The sequence below is a fragment of the Zeugodacus cucurbitae genome, chromosome 4 (assembly GCF_028554725.1).
Source record: "Zeugodacus cucurbitae isolate PBARC_wt_2022May chromosome 4, idZeuCucr1.2, whole genome shotgun sequence".
In the NCBI taxonomy this organism is placed as follows: domain Eukaryota; kingdom Metazoa; phylum Arthropoda; class Insecta; order Diptera; family Tephritidae; genus Zeugodacus; species Zeugodacus cucurbitae.
This window is the reverse complement of record NC_071669.1, coordinates 15,945,966-15,962,446: the sequence shown is the minus strand read 5'-3', so window position 1 is coordinate 15,962,446 and position 16,481 is coordinate 15,945,966. Positions and strand designations below refer to the sequence as shown.

The window sequence follows — 16,481 nt, the reverse complement described above, 5'->3', positions numbered from 1 at the left end:
CCTGACATGAGTAGCTAAAATAAAAAAAAAAAATTCAATAAGGTTATTAAAGTTGAAGTTATTTCCTATACAATCACCTATGATTTTTGAAAAATATCAAGCGTAGTTCTGAAGAAAAGTGTCGTTTTTTAATGCCCCTTTAGAACGCTGCCATTCAAAAACTACCTTGCCGATATCACAGGATATTTTTTTAAGTATAAACTAATAAAATAAAAAATAGTTTTTTTGAAAGTGTCACACTGACCTTTAGCACCTTAGAAATCGCTACAATAATCCAAAAAACTGAAGCTGAGGGTGATGAGAAGTTCCTGACAATAAATTCTTGCCCCAACTTTCCCCGCTACCTTCGAATCGTACATAAGTAGCTTATCACGCCTCTCCGAAAGCGAGTCCTTTCCACCCAAACTTCTCTTGAAGCTATAAGAGCGCAGAAAAGACTGTCAGGGCTAGGCACGGCAACATGGTGGTGATCCAATAGCCTCTGATGGTCTAGTTTTTTAGCATCTTGAATATAGTTTATATATTTTTGAACCTAAATTTGCGCTAAAAATCATGCGCTGACATTAAAAAGCAGTGAATTAGTTAAGGTAAATGAATGAATAAGTGAATTAGTTAAGGTGGGACCTTCACTAAGCTGTTTGACTCTGCTGATTAAAGTAAGACTCATCTTTAGACAGCAGAGACAGAGAAGAGGAGTTTTGGCTTATTTTTACATATTATTTATATATAGGGCTTAATTTGACTGCATTGTATTTAAAAATGTGAAATCAAAATTTCAGAACTAATTTTTAAGACCTACTTCGAAACCAGTTATTTTCGTAATATTTTAAAACTGGTTTTAAAAAATAATTTCATTGCAAGCATCAAGTGGTAATCAAACGACATTTCTCACAATTTTTCGGAAATCCCCACAAACCTGCGCATGCGTAAAGTTCGTTGTTTAAGTCTTTAGTGTGAAAATTGGCGACTCAAAAGTAAGCGTGAAAATTTGGTATGACAGTTGATACTAATTTTAACATCTAGCTTCGAAATTACCAAGTCTCACATATGTCACATATTTCCACACATGTTTCAAGAATACCTTGCACCTCGACTCGGGAAAACCCTGCCTGCAATCGGAACTAAAGCGTAAATTCCAATAATGACAATATGTGTTAGACGATGAACTAAGCAGTAAATACATAGCAACTAACAACGAGTTTTCACGGGGCCAAACCCAAACACACAAATTTCACAAGTCACTAAATACAAATACGTTTCCTCTACCAAAAATTTACTGCAACCCATGAAAACGGTAAAATGGAAAATCCACCACGCATGCGGTACCTGTGCCTCCGCTATACACCGCCTAAACACTTGTGCAAATGCAAAAATTTCAAACTAATTGAGCGTACCCTGCTGCGCACGCATCCCAAGTGGAAGGGGGAAATCCGAAACGCCGAAACCTACATATTTAAATCTACAAACAATCGGCATTTCCATGAAAATCCAAACGGCATTGTTCGTGGCAAATAAACCCTCAGCATTGAGCAAACATTGGGAAATCACAAAATCACCGACAACGCATTGTCAAGTCAAACGGTGTTTGGTGTTGCGTGTGTATTTCCCTATTAGCCGAGAATTTGCCAAAAATTACCAAATTTCTGCATTTCACTAAAATACCTGCACTGTCAACACGCATTGTTGTTGTTGTTGCATAGGCACTACATCACGATCCCTTTTTGGCTCTGCCCCAGAAAATACCAATTCACTTTGCCTTTGTGTTGCACGTGCAACATTTAAGTCGGCCTCTGTAGCGAATCGCAATTTTTCACGGACATGTTCGTACTTGTTCCGTTGAAATTTTCGTAATTTATTTTCGTGTGTCTCATCTTTTGAGGGGGACTTCGACTATTTACCTTTTTTGGAATTTACGCTGTTGTAGGCTCAATGCGCTGGTGGCAGGTAAAAAGTGTGTGTTGTTGTTGTTCTTGGCTGAAAGTCGTATTGCGCATAGCAGTAAATCCTGTTCTGAGAATTCGAGGATTGTCCATTAAAACACATTTGTTGTTGTTGTACAAGAATTTTTGTTGGTAGGAGTTGTGTAAAGACTCGCGAAGATTTAATGAAGCTGCGATAAATTGGTGTGTTAAGAGTGCAGTGTTGCTGCTTGTAAGGATGGAAAGGGAATTTTTGGTTTGAGAGGGATATTTTATGCGGATAACTTCGAAGGCTTGAATATCAATAAGATTTCTTCCTCACATAATACGACTGACTAAACCATCTAACTCGATAGATTAGATAAGAGCAGGTCCAGCACAACAGCACAACTAAAAAGGTGTATCAGGACTAGTGAACGTGTTTAAAAATAATAAGGGATAATTCCTGGTCTCAAAGCTCCCAAATTCGAAACAAAAGTGCAAGCCTAAAGAAGAAACTGACCGCAATATTTTTGATTGACCAAAACACAACACCCTAACTTAGACTAAATTCCATCAATAAATTTTCCTGTTTTTCCACTTATCTGGAAAAAATTAAATTAAAATTACAGTCTACCGCACAACGTTCTCGAACCCAAACTGACCCCTCCAGGCAAGGTTTTCTTAGTTAGTCCACTCGTTACTGCTCTATCCCATAAAGGCTACATAACCAACGAGTACGAATTTGATCTAACATAACCTCAACTAATGAAACCGAGAGGATTCCTTATTTAAACGAAGTCAGCAAGATGGCTTAGCTCGATTTTACTCATCCGAATTTACATAACCCTATTTTTCTATTTTTATACTCTCGCAACAAAAGTTGCTAAAGAGAGTATTATAGTTTTGTCCACATAACGGTTGTTTGTAAGTCCTAAAACTAAACGAGTTAGATATAGGGTTATATATACCAAAGTGATCAGGGTGACGAGTAAAGTTCAAATCCGGATGTCTGTCTGTCCGTCCATGCAAGCTGTAACTTGAGTAAAAATTGAGATATCTTAATGAAACTTGGAACACGTGTTCCTTGGCACCATAAGTAGGTTAAGTTCGAAGATGGGCGGAATCGGACCACTGCCACGCCCACAAAATGGCGATAACCAAAATCACATAAAGGGCTATAACTAAGCCATAAATAAAGTTATGAAAACAAAATTTGGAACATAGGATCGCATTAGGGATGGGCACGTTTGGATGTAACTTTTTTGGAAAAGTGGGCGTGACCCCGCCCCCAAATAGGTTTTTTGTATATATCTTGCAAACCAATAAAGCTATATAAACCAAACCTTCTGCAGTAGTTTCTTTTAGCCGTTTCCTTATACAGTCAAAAAATGAAAGAAATCGTATAATAACCACGCCCACCTCCCATACAAAGGTTAGATTGAAAATGACTAAAAGTGCGTTAACTCACTAACGAGAAACGTCAGAAACACAAAATTTCACAGAAATGATAGCAGAAGGAAGCTGCACTCAGATCTTTTTACAAAATGGAAAATGGGCGTGGCATCGCTCACTTATGGGTCAAAAACCATATCTCAAGAACTACTCGATAGATTTCAATAAAATTCGGTATATAATATTTTATTGACACCTTGATGACATGTGTGGAAAATGGTTGAAATCGGTTCACAACCACGACTACTTTCTTTATAATTCAATTTTGAATTCCATCTGAATCCTTCACTTTATAATATATACATTAGGAACCAATGATGATAGCGAAATAAAACTTTACACAAATACAGTATATGATCTGTGGCATCACTTGTGAAAAACAGACTATAACTTTTCAAGGCCCCAGATATCGAACATGTTGAACTCAGCGCCTAAGGTTAAATTTTATCCGAAAATATGGGTAAATCTCTCAACTAATTTAATTCAGAGAAAATTGTTTTCTTCCAATAGTGTGTCTCTGTTCCAAAAATTATTAAAATCGGGTCACAACATCTCCTAGCTCTCATATACATAATTATAGGTTTTTCAAAAATTCGTTGGACTTTATTACGTGTTGGTTAATATGTGATATATCTTAGCAAAATTAAGTGAGCGTATAGTATTGGATATAGAATAATGAAATTGAATGAAATCGGTTCAGGAATTACCTCAGCCCTCATATCTATATATGACGATTTTCGTTACTCTATTAAAAATTATGCCGAATTTGTGGGTAAATTTGTGCGTTATCTTAATAAAATTTCTTCAATAAATGACGAGAGTAGAAAATGTTCGGTTACACCCGAACTTAGCCTTTCCTTACTTGTTCTATAAGTAACATTTTCCAACTTAACCTCACTTATGCAAAATAACCCAAACTTATAATTCGAGAAAAACTCCTCTTCTCCGCTTTGTCGAGTCTTAATAACTAACTAAGGGGTTATTCTGATGTCCCAAAGGACTGTATCTTATGATCTAAGTGGGTACCCATCCGGTTGGGATCAGCCACTGGACCTGACCTAACGTAACCTAACCTAACCTATCCTAACCTAACCTAATCTAACCTTACCTAGCCTAACCTATCCTATGCTATCATATCCTATCCTAAACTAAGCTAGACCAACCTAACATAATCTAACTAACCTATCTTAATCTAACCTATCTTTTATTATATTCTAACTTGAGTCTAATAAAAGCGTCGAAAAATTCACTTTGTTCTTTTTAGAACACTTTGGTTTTGTCCCTAAAAAACATCTTCAAATAGCAAACAAGTCTCTCCTTCAACGATTCTATCTTTTAATATTTCTTGATGTCAATAAACTCCACAAAAAAGGAGAAAACATTTATTTTTAGTTCTTGAGAGCCCCTCAAAGAGCAATTCTAACAACAAAACGCTAGAGCAAAATCATGTTTGAGCATGTCCTACAAGAATCCTTAAAATAAAATGAACACTTGATTCTTACAAAAAAACGCATGCAAAGCAAAAATCCCCTTTTCACGCCACAAACAGCACCAACAAACACATGCGCGTACTTGCAACAGAGGCAACATTTCGCTGCAGCACTGCACAACACAAATTTATCTCGAAAGTCATTAAATGGAATGACGGCCGCAGGTAGTCGAGAAGCCGAAATCACTACCAAATCCTGTACAGCCACAGCATGTAAGTAACACAACTATAAATACAACTACAATAACAACAACAGGAATGCAAGGTACAGCAAAGCATTAATTGAGTCGGTGCCGAAATGTTGTTGTTGATGGTGGTGGTTCTTATGCTGTTGAGATAGTGGTGGAACTGCTAGTTGGTGTTGTTATTGTTGTTATGTGTTATTCTTGTTGTTACTAGTGGTGGTGAGTCTCAAATTGGAAGCAAAAGAAAAACACCTGCCGGCTATGCGCGCGCTGATTGGCTGCCATAGCAGAGCGGAGAGCGCAACTGAGCGCTCGTCACGATTTTCCTATTGTCCACACTCGAGCCAGCGCACAGAGCGCGTTGTGTATAAATAGCGCTACCGCTTGAGTCGTAGAGCATTAACGAGCAAGAGCACAAGTCGAACAGACAGCACAGAACGAAAGAAATTATTAAATTTTTATTCTACAAAAAAACAAAATACACACACGAAGTGAAAATGCCTTTTCTAACGCGTGAATACAATTTCCACGAGTCGGAGTTAGCCGCCGCTAAAGATCAGCGCACCATGGCAATGCGCAGCGTCAAGAAGCTGTTGCGCCCACTAATGCGCATCATCAAGAAGAAGCAGTTGTTGCAGAAAACACTCGCCGAAGTCAAGCAACAGAATGACTACAATTCCTCACTGGAAGATATGCGTAAAGACCCCGTTGCACTGAACGCCTACGATGACAATTTGGCCAATGAAGCGTTGGAGCAACGGCTCTATGAAGAATTGCAACGCAGCACACCTGAGGCAGCGATCATCGTGCGTCAAGGCAGCAGTCAACAAGTCGTGCCCGTGCAACAGCAAAACTACATACCGGTGCATTTTGCGCGCACCGCCAACGGCACTTTCTTCTGGACCTCCAGCGACATGCCGTCACAGCGCCAACAGGAGTTGCATATGCGCCAACAGCTCGATCGCTGGGGTCAAGCGTAAGCAGCAGAGATTACCCCCCAACCCGTCTACGGTAGCAGCTTTAAGTGCAACGGCCACTTTGCGGCATAAGCGAAGCGGCACATTTGCGCGTGTACCGCCGCCACGCATGCGCGGTTTTGGCTTCCTATTTTCCAAGCGTTCGTTTTTCGAATTACGGAGTGACAATTCATTTATTAGCGGTGATATTAGCTTTTAATCGCATGACTACAGTTTTGAGTTTTTTTTATTTTATTTAATGCGTAAAATAATTGATATTCAATTGATTGTGAGGAACTCGATTTCGGTAGCGGCAGTGACAAATTTATATTTTTGTCTTATTTGTGATTTTAGTGTGTTTAATTGTGTTAGTAATTTGTAATTTTAAAATGATTTAGGTTTATAGCTTTAACAATCATATGTCTTCCTAAATTTAGTTGTCTTAGTATTTAAGTAAGTGGTTTGCTTGAGTCTAGGTGATAAGCGTTTTACACTCATTGTCTTCCATGTAAAACTTTGTAGGAAAAAATAGTAATAATTTTAAGCGAAAATAAACAATTGTAAACAAAAATGAAATAAAATATAAACACTGAAAAAACGAAAAACAATATTTCTTCTTATTTTATCTTACTCTTTTTAAATTTTGAATTTACAGTAAGGAGAGCGCTTATAAGCGCAGAAAAATGGTTTTCACGATCTCAATAATTGGTTATATAAAACTCATAACCCAAAAACATATTTTAAAACAACATTAAATGCATATAAAATGGTCACGATCACTACCGATTATCAGCGATATCGCTTTTCAGCACAACTCATGTAAATACTTTTCGACCTAACGTCTAGTCTGACATCATTCAGCCCAAAACTAAATTCAGAAAGATTCATATACAAAGTTTATATAGAACAACAGTTTCAAAAATCCACTGAACGAAAATCCAGAATGTGATCCACAGATGGGAATCAGCGATCCGACCTCAAAACATCGAACTTCGAAAAACATTGACATCCAATTAACACATGAAATAACATTGTACGACAATCCTTTCAGAGCATAAAGCAATAACGAGTTCTGCAACACTGTTAAACTCAGAAATTATCGCATCTAAATGAGAACTATTTAATATTCAGATAATGAAAATTTTGTCTAGATTTTGAAGCAATTTATAAATTCCTTCTATAATGTTGGACTAAATATGATTTCTGTCTCGAGTGGACACTATTTAGACATTATAAAAGTTTTTCTGAATAGAAATTGTAGACAATGGAAGAAATACAAGCCCAGCTTATGCTAGAATCAATGTTTTGAGCAACAAATTAAATAAAAGATGAAGCGAAATCTATTTCCGAGAAGAGTAAAGCAAAGCTTTGTACAATTTTGTATAATACCGCACTGCAGATGACATTTTTTACGGACTTTGAAACCATATAAGAACTTCATATTTCTTTATATACACTAACTCTGTTGAGAAGGCACATGCAAACTACTCGATGAGACTAAACAATGAAAATGTCTATCGAGAAGTAGTCAAGTTCTCATAGGCTAATGAAAGGCTACTATGAAACACAAGTCGAGTTCGGAAATTCTGCCTGAGAAACTACTGCATGTTACTAAGAAGAAACTGGTGAATCCTCAGAAAATGAAACTTTTGTGTGAGTTTAGGAACACATATTTACAAAATCCTTTCACAATGTTGACGCAAATGTAATGGTAAGTCAATAATGGACACTATAGAGTCCTAATAAAGGATTTTGTGAACCACAATTATAGACATTATGAGTGAAATATATGCCCTGACCAAAAACTTATGCTACAATCGACGTTTTAATTAACAAATTAAATAAAATATGAATTCAGTTGTTTTTAAGAAGTATAAAGAGCTTAGTAAAACCGTAATACTGGACTGCTTATAACATTTCTTGCGGACATATAAGAACTTTATATTTTTTTTAAATACACTATCTCAAATCAGAACGCACATGCAGACTTCTCGATGAGACTGAATTACAAAAATATTTATCGAGGAGATGTCAAGTTCTCATAGTCTAATGAGACCTGAAACCGTACAAGAACTTCATATTTTTTTAAATACACTATCTCTTTCAATTGACTCATGCAGACTTCTCGATGAAGCCAAGTAACGAAAATTTCTATCGAGGAGAATTCAAGTTCTCATAGGCTAATGAAAAGCAACACTTGATAGTTTACATGGATGAGTTTAGTTTCTATCTGCAGGTATATTTATAACATTATTTAAGGTCATCGGGAACTCGATAGAAATTTTCGTTACTTTAAGGTCATCGGGAACTCTTTAAACCAATTTAAAGCCTTTGTTAATAATATTCGAGACGGTAGGTTATTAGAAGTGGAAACTGGAACTGAAACTATCAAAAACATAACTTCGATATAGACTTCACTTTCAGAGATCCTTGAAAATGTGTTTCCAAATGCAAATTACACATAAAATATTAAGATTGTAATCGTCAAAATACGGATTCTTAGTTAAATATCTATAAGGAGTAATAAAGAAGAGCTTTAAGGTCAATAGAACCCTTGAAAGTCATAATTATGAACTGCTAAAGGATCAATAAGTCAAGCTGGTTTAGTAAGATTATATTAAAACGAGAAAATGGTAAATTATTAAAACTATTAATATCGAAAATAACGGTATGTATTAATAAGTTAACGCATACATATTTTTAATATTATTTCCAATTCCCTAATGCATATGTATTTCTTTAACTTTATGCAATACTTTAAGAGTCTAAGCTTGTATAATTTTTTATGTATTTTTATTATATATTTTAATCTACTTATGCATACATACCTAAAAAATTCAATTCATCACGTGCATTATGATTTCAAAACCCTTAAACGCTGGTAACTCTTTTACTAATTTGCATATCGTTTTAATAATAAATACAAAGTAAACACATATGAAATGTAAACAAAATAGTCATCACAAGTGAAGAAATACAAAAACAAAAAACAACCTGTTATATTACAACAACAAAAAACGAGATTTACAAGAAAATCAAAGAAAAATGTAAATAATAAACTTGAAATATTCGAATTAAAATGCGCTATTGGTCAAAGAGTTGATTTAAATATATTTCTTTAACATTTTAAAAATATTTTAATCCTACTTATAATTTATGCACATTAATTACAAAAACACAAACATGCATTATGTTGAGTTTATATATACCGGTATGTATTTTTAAATACATACAAACACCTTAGCTATTGTCTCCGCTGCCCGCCATAAACGAGTTGCATTGAGACGTACTCAAGTCAAGACAAGTGACCGGCACACAGCGCAGACTGATTATGTTTAAATTTATGCAGACACATAAATTTGAATACATGCATTTACCTGTTTGTGTATGTGCATTAATCTCAGTTATGTGTAGTATGGACTGCGCATGCGCAGCTCATAATGATCGCACAACCTGTATGCGCAGACAGTTAATTTTTATTTTTTATTGGTAAGATTTGATTTTCCTGCTTATTGCCTGAGCATGCATTAACTTATAGTTTTGCTTTTGTAATGCGTAGTGATGTGAGTACCGAAAATGTACTTAATAAGGCAAATTTATTTGTGAGCAGCACGAAGATCATGCACTATAATAAATTCGTTATAGAGAGCGAAGATGAATAAAAATACCGAAATTTTGGGAATACTAAAAAAATATGAAAATAGATTTTCATCGTATATTTATCAAAATTTTATATTGTTTTATTCCCATTGAAAATTAAATATTCAAACATTTAGAATTTAGTATTTAAAAAACCAATTAACGTTCAGAATTATTATAAGAAAACTCACTTATGTTTAAAAAATGAAATAAAAAAATTTCTATCAAAATATTATTGGTCTACAACTTTGCTTCCGTAGTTTTTTTTTTTTTTGTAAATTGAAGTTTTTTTTGTATAAAACGGTTACAAATGTCGATGAGCCTCAGCCGCACTTTTCTTGGAATTAAAAAAGAAAAGCGAAATTTTCCGCAAATGTCGAGAATTCGTCTCAAAAATTGACATTTTCAGTTGAGAATAAGTTTGGGATGCAAAAAGATCTCTACAAATATTTTGTTGGGTTAATGCTGACTCAAATGTCCAAGATCGATATAAAACGATTTAATCGACCAGTGCTTGACCCTAGAGACATCTATTGGAAAACGGCAGAAGCAAAGTTGTAGACCAAATAAATAGTATTTATTAAATACCGAAATTTCGGGATTATATGAAAAGTCAAAATACTTGAATTGAATTTAATATGTTCTACAGATATAAGTTTACAGATTCATTTATAAATTAAATTTTTGTATTATACAATATTTTTTAAATTGATGAAATTCACTACGAAACGGTAAAATAACGAAAAATAACGAAGTTTAAGTCTATGTTAGTGTGAAAAATATTTATTGAATATAGCATACATTTAACCACTTGAATATACCAAAATATACATTTAACCCACTACCGCTCTCTGTCCCCATACGAAGACACCTCTTCAAATAGCGATATCTTTATCTTAGACGCCAAAAAATAATAATGCAATTATAATATATAGGTGGCACAAGTAGTATATGTAAAAAAAATACGGAGTGTGTCAATAAAGTTTAATTTCTAGCGCTTCAAAGTTTAGTATTTATATATATATATATTCGAATATATTGTGAAACTAAACTAAACAATTTGACTAACATATTAAGTGAAGGGTGTACAAGCGTTTGGAAGTGATATTGTGTTGTAAAATAAGAAAATTATATTCAAAAGGTGTAGTTTCATAGTGAGGTCCCCAATAGGGGACAATGGGCATAACCATTAACTTTTTACGTAGTTTCCATAACAATAATGTGGTCAATCTATATAAATCCTAGGTGTAACCGAACATTTTATACTCTCGCAATTTATTGAAGAAATTTTATTAAGATAACGCACAAATTTACCCACAAATTCGGCATAATTTTTAATAGAGTAACGAAAATCGTCATATATAGATATGAGGGCTGAGGTAATTCCTGAACCGATTTCATTAATTTCACCAGCAAGGTACACTATATCCAATACTATACGCTCACTTAATTTTGCTAAGATATATCACATATTAACCAATATATATATGCGGAATAAAGGCCAACGTATTTTTGAAAAACCTATAATTAGGTATATGGGAGCTAGGAGATGTTATGACCCGAATTTAATAATTTTTGGAACAGAGACACACTATTGGAAGAAAACAATTTCCTCTGAAATTATCTGAGGATTTACCCATATTTTCGGATAAAATTTAACCTTAGGCCCTGAGTTGAAAATTTATAGTCCGTTTTCGACAATTTTTTCACAAGTGATGCCACAGATTATATACTGTATTTGTGTAAACTTTTAATTCTCTATCTTCATTGGTTCCTAATATATATATTATAAAGTGAAAGATTCAGATGGAATTCAAAATTGAGTTATAAGAAAAGTAGTCGTGGTTGTGAAGCGATTTCGCCGTGTTGTCAGGGTGTCAAGAAAATATTATATACTGATTTTCATGGAAATCTGTCGAGTAGTACCTGAGATATGGTTTTTGACCCATAAATGGGCGATGTCACGCCCATTTTTCATTTTGTAAAAAAAAATCTGAGTGAAGCTTCCTTCTGCTATTTCTTCTGTAAAATTTAGTGTATCTGACGTTTTTCGTTAGTGAGTAGTAATTTTCAATCTAACTTTCGTATGGGAGGTGGGCGTGGTTACTATCCGATTTCTTTCATTTTTAGACTGTATAAGAAAATGGCTAAAAGAAACGACTGCAGAAAGTTTGGTTTATATAGCTCTATTGGTTTGCGAGTTATATACAAAAAACCGATTTGGGGGCGGGGTCACTTTTCCAAAACAATTACATCCAAATGTGCCCCTCCCTAATGCGATACTGTGTTCCAAATTTTATTTTCATAACTTTATTTATGGCTTAGTTATGACACTGGCTTTAGTTATGCAACATGTTGCGAGAGTATAATTACGACGATGGTGTAATATTCCAAAGGAAAATTCACTCTAAATGTCGCTGGCCTTGTGAATTGCGCACAAAAACATTTTGCGTTGAACGCAGGTGCTTTGCTCAATTGCATACTTAAACTGCCCATTGACCAGCCCCCCCCCCCCCCCCCCCCCAAAAAAAATTTAAGTTTTTTTAATTTTTAACTTCTTATTTATCCATGAATGAATTAATAAATTACAATGAAAATAATTTCCTACCACCAAATTTGATTTGGGCGTTAGTGGGTTAATTAGCGAAATCCCAAATACACTATGTATTAAAATAGTAGCAAGATTTTCAATTATTTTTGCTCTTTTCATAAAAAATTTTAAAGTTAATATAATGTTTTGATCAATCCCGAAATTTCGGGATCAAACAAAAAAATTATGAAATTTCGGGATTAAATTTTCACACATTTATGTATAAATAAACTCTATTTATATGCATTCAAATGAGTTTTCACAAGCAAGCAAATTAAATTTTCAACATCACAGCTATTTTCGTAAGCAATTTCAAAGCCATCAAAAGTCAAATAAAAATCAAAAAATGCTAGCAATCCTTTACTAAAAATTCTACTCGTAATTACATGCTAGACACTACAGTTGATTTGTTTTGTTGCTTCAACACTGCTAGTAGCTGATAGTAATAAAAAATCTTGGCAGCAGCCAGCAAAGCGCAGAGATTAAGAGAAGCTGTAGAGATAATAATATTGCCGTTATAGTTACTGTTGTTGTTATAATGATTACCACTTCTGCTTTATACGTCATTGCATTCAACTTGACAACCACTTTTTGTTATTAAAATGTCATTAAGGGCAAGCCGAGTCGCATAAATACCTTTTATGTTGTAGTAGTGCTGTTGTTATTGTTTTTTATAACCCTTACCACGTCGAACAGGTTTCACATTTTCACTGCAGCAACAGTAAAAGTCATTTTGTCACCTTTTCCAACTTATAAACGTGTGGTTAAAGCATAAAATCGCTTAGGGGCATGGCGAAAAACAAAACTCTAGTTAACATCGAAGCGAAGGGCCAACTAAGCGAACGCAAATCGATTGGCAAGCCAAAGAAGAAAAAAGAAACAGTATTTTAAAAGGAGAAAGGTTAAGCTAAGCGATAATGCAGTGATTTTAACTGTTGTTGTTGCTTTTGTAATATTAATGGCATGTTGCATTTTACAATGTACTTTATTCTTTTTCGCTTTTAGTTTAAAGCTTGTGCACTCACTAGCATCTTAATCACTGACATCATTTCATAGCCTAACCTTATCTGCTGACTTATTCTAATTTCACATTTAAATCCATGTTTTTGTTGTAATTGCAATAAAATGCATTTGTTTGTAAGAATATCGATTTGAATCATTACACGCGCTATTTAATTTGCTGTGTAATTATAGATTCTTTAGGTGTAGTCTAATGACTTGCAGTCTGATAAGCGAAAAACTCATTAGTATGTTCGTTGTGCAGCTTCTGCTAGTAGATTCTTTTCATTCACATTTGATAGTACTATAGTTGACCTTTAGTCTCTATGATTAAACACAAATCTCATATTTATTTCATACAATTGTGCTATTTTGAAAATCTATAAAACGTCAAATCCTTTCAAACATGATATTTCCAAATAAAGAGAATTTTATAAGTTTTGAACACCAAAAAAACACCAGTATAATCCACAATCTGTCAATAATTACTTCTTTGAAAATTGTGGATTCAACTATGACTCGAAAGTCAAATCTTCCGACTGTTGAACTCTCTAACGCATAAGTGGTTTTCCAAGACCACAACACTAGTGGATCACTACTTTTTCTGTCCATTTTAAAAGAAAAGTTTTGAAACTGCATAGATAGATGAAGCTTTCAGTACTTAAGGCCGGGTTCTCAAGTCCAGGATTACTACAAATTAATTGATAATGCATTTTCTCCTTTTTGCGACATATTAAAACACAATGAGATGGCAGATCCTTCCTTAAACCGTAATTTCATAAAATTCTCAAGAAGTATTTATATAAGACTCGAGCTAAATTTAGCATACCATTCACATTACCACGAAAGTGAAGAGGCCATTACAATTTTCGTAACATCTGTAACATCACGCTTCTCAATACTCTTGTTTATGAATCGTCCCAGTGTCCTAAAATATATTCAAAAAATACCAAAATTCTGGTAAAGGAGTATTCGAGGGTCTTGTTGTTCAACGAGACCTTTGCTGCACAATCCCTACTTAATACTCGAAAAGATGCAAATCTCAAAATCCCATAAATAGTAGAGTTTAAAAATCCACAATCTGTATGTCCACAAACTTATGAATCTCTTCTCTTCTTATCAGGTTTACAGCAGCTCGCAACGAGAGGAATCATTAAATTCTGAAATTATTATTACAATAACTATGCTAGTAGATCATTTATTTTCTCCCATCTCGAAAGGTCTGGAACTTCTTTAATATTCCTCGGCGTACCAAAATAAAAATATTCAATTTCAATATTAAGTCAACCCTTCTATACGGTTACGATATATGGAATCTCGTAGTCTCTGACATTCAAAAGCAAAGCAGGAATGTTCACTTACAACCGCCTGGGACGCTAAGGAATCCACAAGGCAGCTGAACTGAACTCGCTCTAAACTGGAGAAGACATTTGGACATCGAAATATCTATGGTCCAAAACAGTTCGAATAAAATCAAGAGACTAGCACAAAATCGAAATATATGGGAGAATCTCATTGTGGTTTTTACTCCCCCCGCGGAGCCATAGGATACCATATATATCTCGAAAGGGGTGAAGATCTTTACGTAATTCCTTCTTAGATAGATTTTCAAAGAGATTTTTGACTGTGGCAAGTCTCTCTCAATATGACATTAAATTTTAATGATGCATTCTGGTCTTGGGTTGGGTTTGTTTTATATTTCATTTATGGGATTGCTTGATATCTTTATAAAGCTGAGATCACTGTCATTATAAAAGTCGTTCGTCAATGAAATTTTTTAATTTATATAGGAAATCATAAGACCTTTAAGTGTACACAATTTTTCCCGAATAAATATAGCATAAAGCAAAAGGAAAGGAGAAAAAATATGGAACGTATCTCTAAGGTTATGCGGAGCTGCTTAATATTGGAAGAGGCTGATCGTAGTTTTCTCAAAGAATCTATAAAACGTTTATTTCTATCTATGGTTCAAAAAATGAAGTGTTAGATGAGCAACCTATGCGATCAGATGCTTCTTTTCTAACCAGAAAATATGGGATCACCGCATGAGTAAACATAATTTTTTCACCAATTTTAGATTTTTTGTCATATTTTAAAATGACTGGAGTACATGGTCATCTTTGTCATTTACGTTCATTGGTTTCAACTCTGCTTAAACCAACAAAAATATAAAAGTTATAAAGTGGACACGAAAAACTAAACTAAAATTTGTAACGCCACTTAAACATAATTGCGCCACATTTTTATTGTAAATATGTTCCTGAGTAACATATTACATAAGTATGGTCATATGTGTAAGCACATTACTGCCTATTAACAAAAAATCAGCCGAGTTAACGCCACATGCGTGTGGCATTTGCTAGGCGCATGCGTAACATATGTAGATTTGTACAATAAGAACACTAAGTAATACCACACATTCGAGCGTTTTTTTCTCGAGTGTTATACATATGTGGTCATATAACTATAGTGAAGACAGTCGATATCTAAAATCTCAATCTGAAGTACTAAAAATGTATATACATATGAATGTTTGCCGAACAGCGGTGGGCGGCTAAAAATAGCGCCACACAGCAACACCACAGGCTGTCAGCAGGACTTTGCTTTATATGCCATCAAACCCTATTACATGTGTTCTTTTATACCAACACACACATATTTCTCCACATATGTGATAACCACTTGAGCAAGTCAGCCTTGTAATGAGTGGGTAATTGAAAGAATACGTGTGTAAATTGAAGTTAGAAAACGCAAAAAATTACAAAATTTCAGTTTTGTTGGAAATGCGATCGCAATATGTTAGCCAGATTTAGTTATAAGGGGTATATATGATGGTTGGTCATATGTATAGTACGTGCTATGTGGCATGCTAATATCGTAGGGATTCCAATAATTTGCACATTGCTCGCATGTGTATTAATTCTTTTTATATTTTTCTAAAACAAATTTCTAAAATATTTTTTTTTTACTCTTGACTTACACTTTCTGGATTTAATAGGAACTAATGTAAGCCAAAGTTTTTTTGACTATTTTCTGTTAAATAATAAGAAAAAAAAAATCATCTTTCTACAAGATTATCCCACAAAGTACTTAAGAAGGCTTTTACAAGAAAAAATTATCATATAGTAAGACTTAAAATGTTCTCAGCACTCGCTTCAATCAAATCAAAGCTTCAATCAGTCAATTCGAAACTTAGTAAAGGACAGAACTAAATAAAATTAATTTATTACAAAAATTTACATGTGTAGGCTAGAAATTTCTACAAGATGA

General features: G+C 34.2%; 1 protein-coding gene across 1 annotated transcript; it reads left to right on the top strand.

The window, feature by feature from the left end:
• The first annotated feature begins 5,416 nt into the window (after nucleotides 1-5,416).
• Nucleotides 5,417-6,593, top strand: LOC105215574 (enhancer of split malpha protein). Its single transcript, XM_011189575.3, has one exon. The coding sequence runs from the start codon at nucleotides 5,525-5,527 to the stop codon at nucleotides 6,005-6,007; it is 483 nt and encodes a 160-aa protein (XP_011187877.2). The 5' UTR covers nucleotides 5,417-5,524; the 3' UTR covers nucleotides 6,008-6,593.
• Nucleotides 6,594-16,481: the final 9,888 nt, after the last annotated feature.

Excerpts from the sequence above, each read along its gene's own strand:
- LOC105215574 (XM_011189575.3), top strand. The coding sequence starts at position 5,525 with ATGCCTTTTCTAACGCGTGAATACAATTTCCACGAGTCGGAGTTAGCC.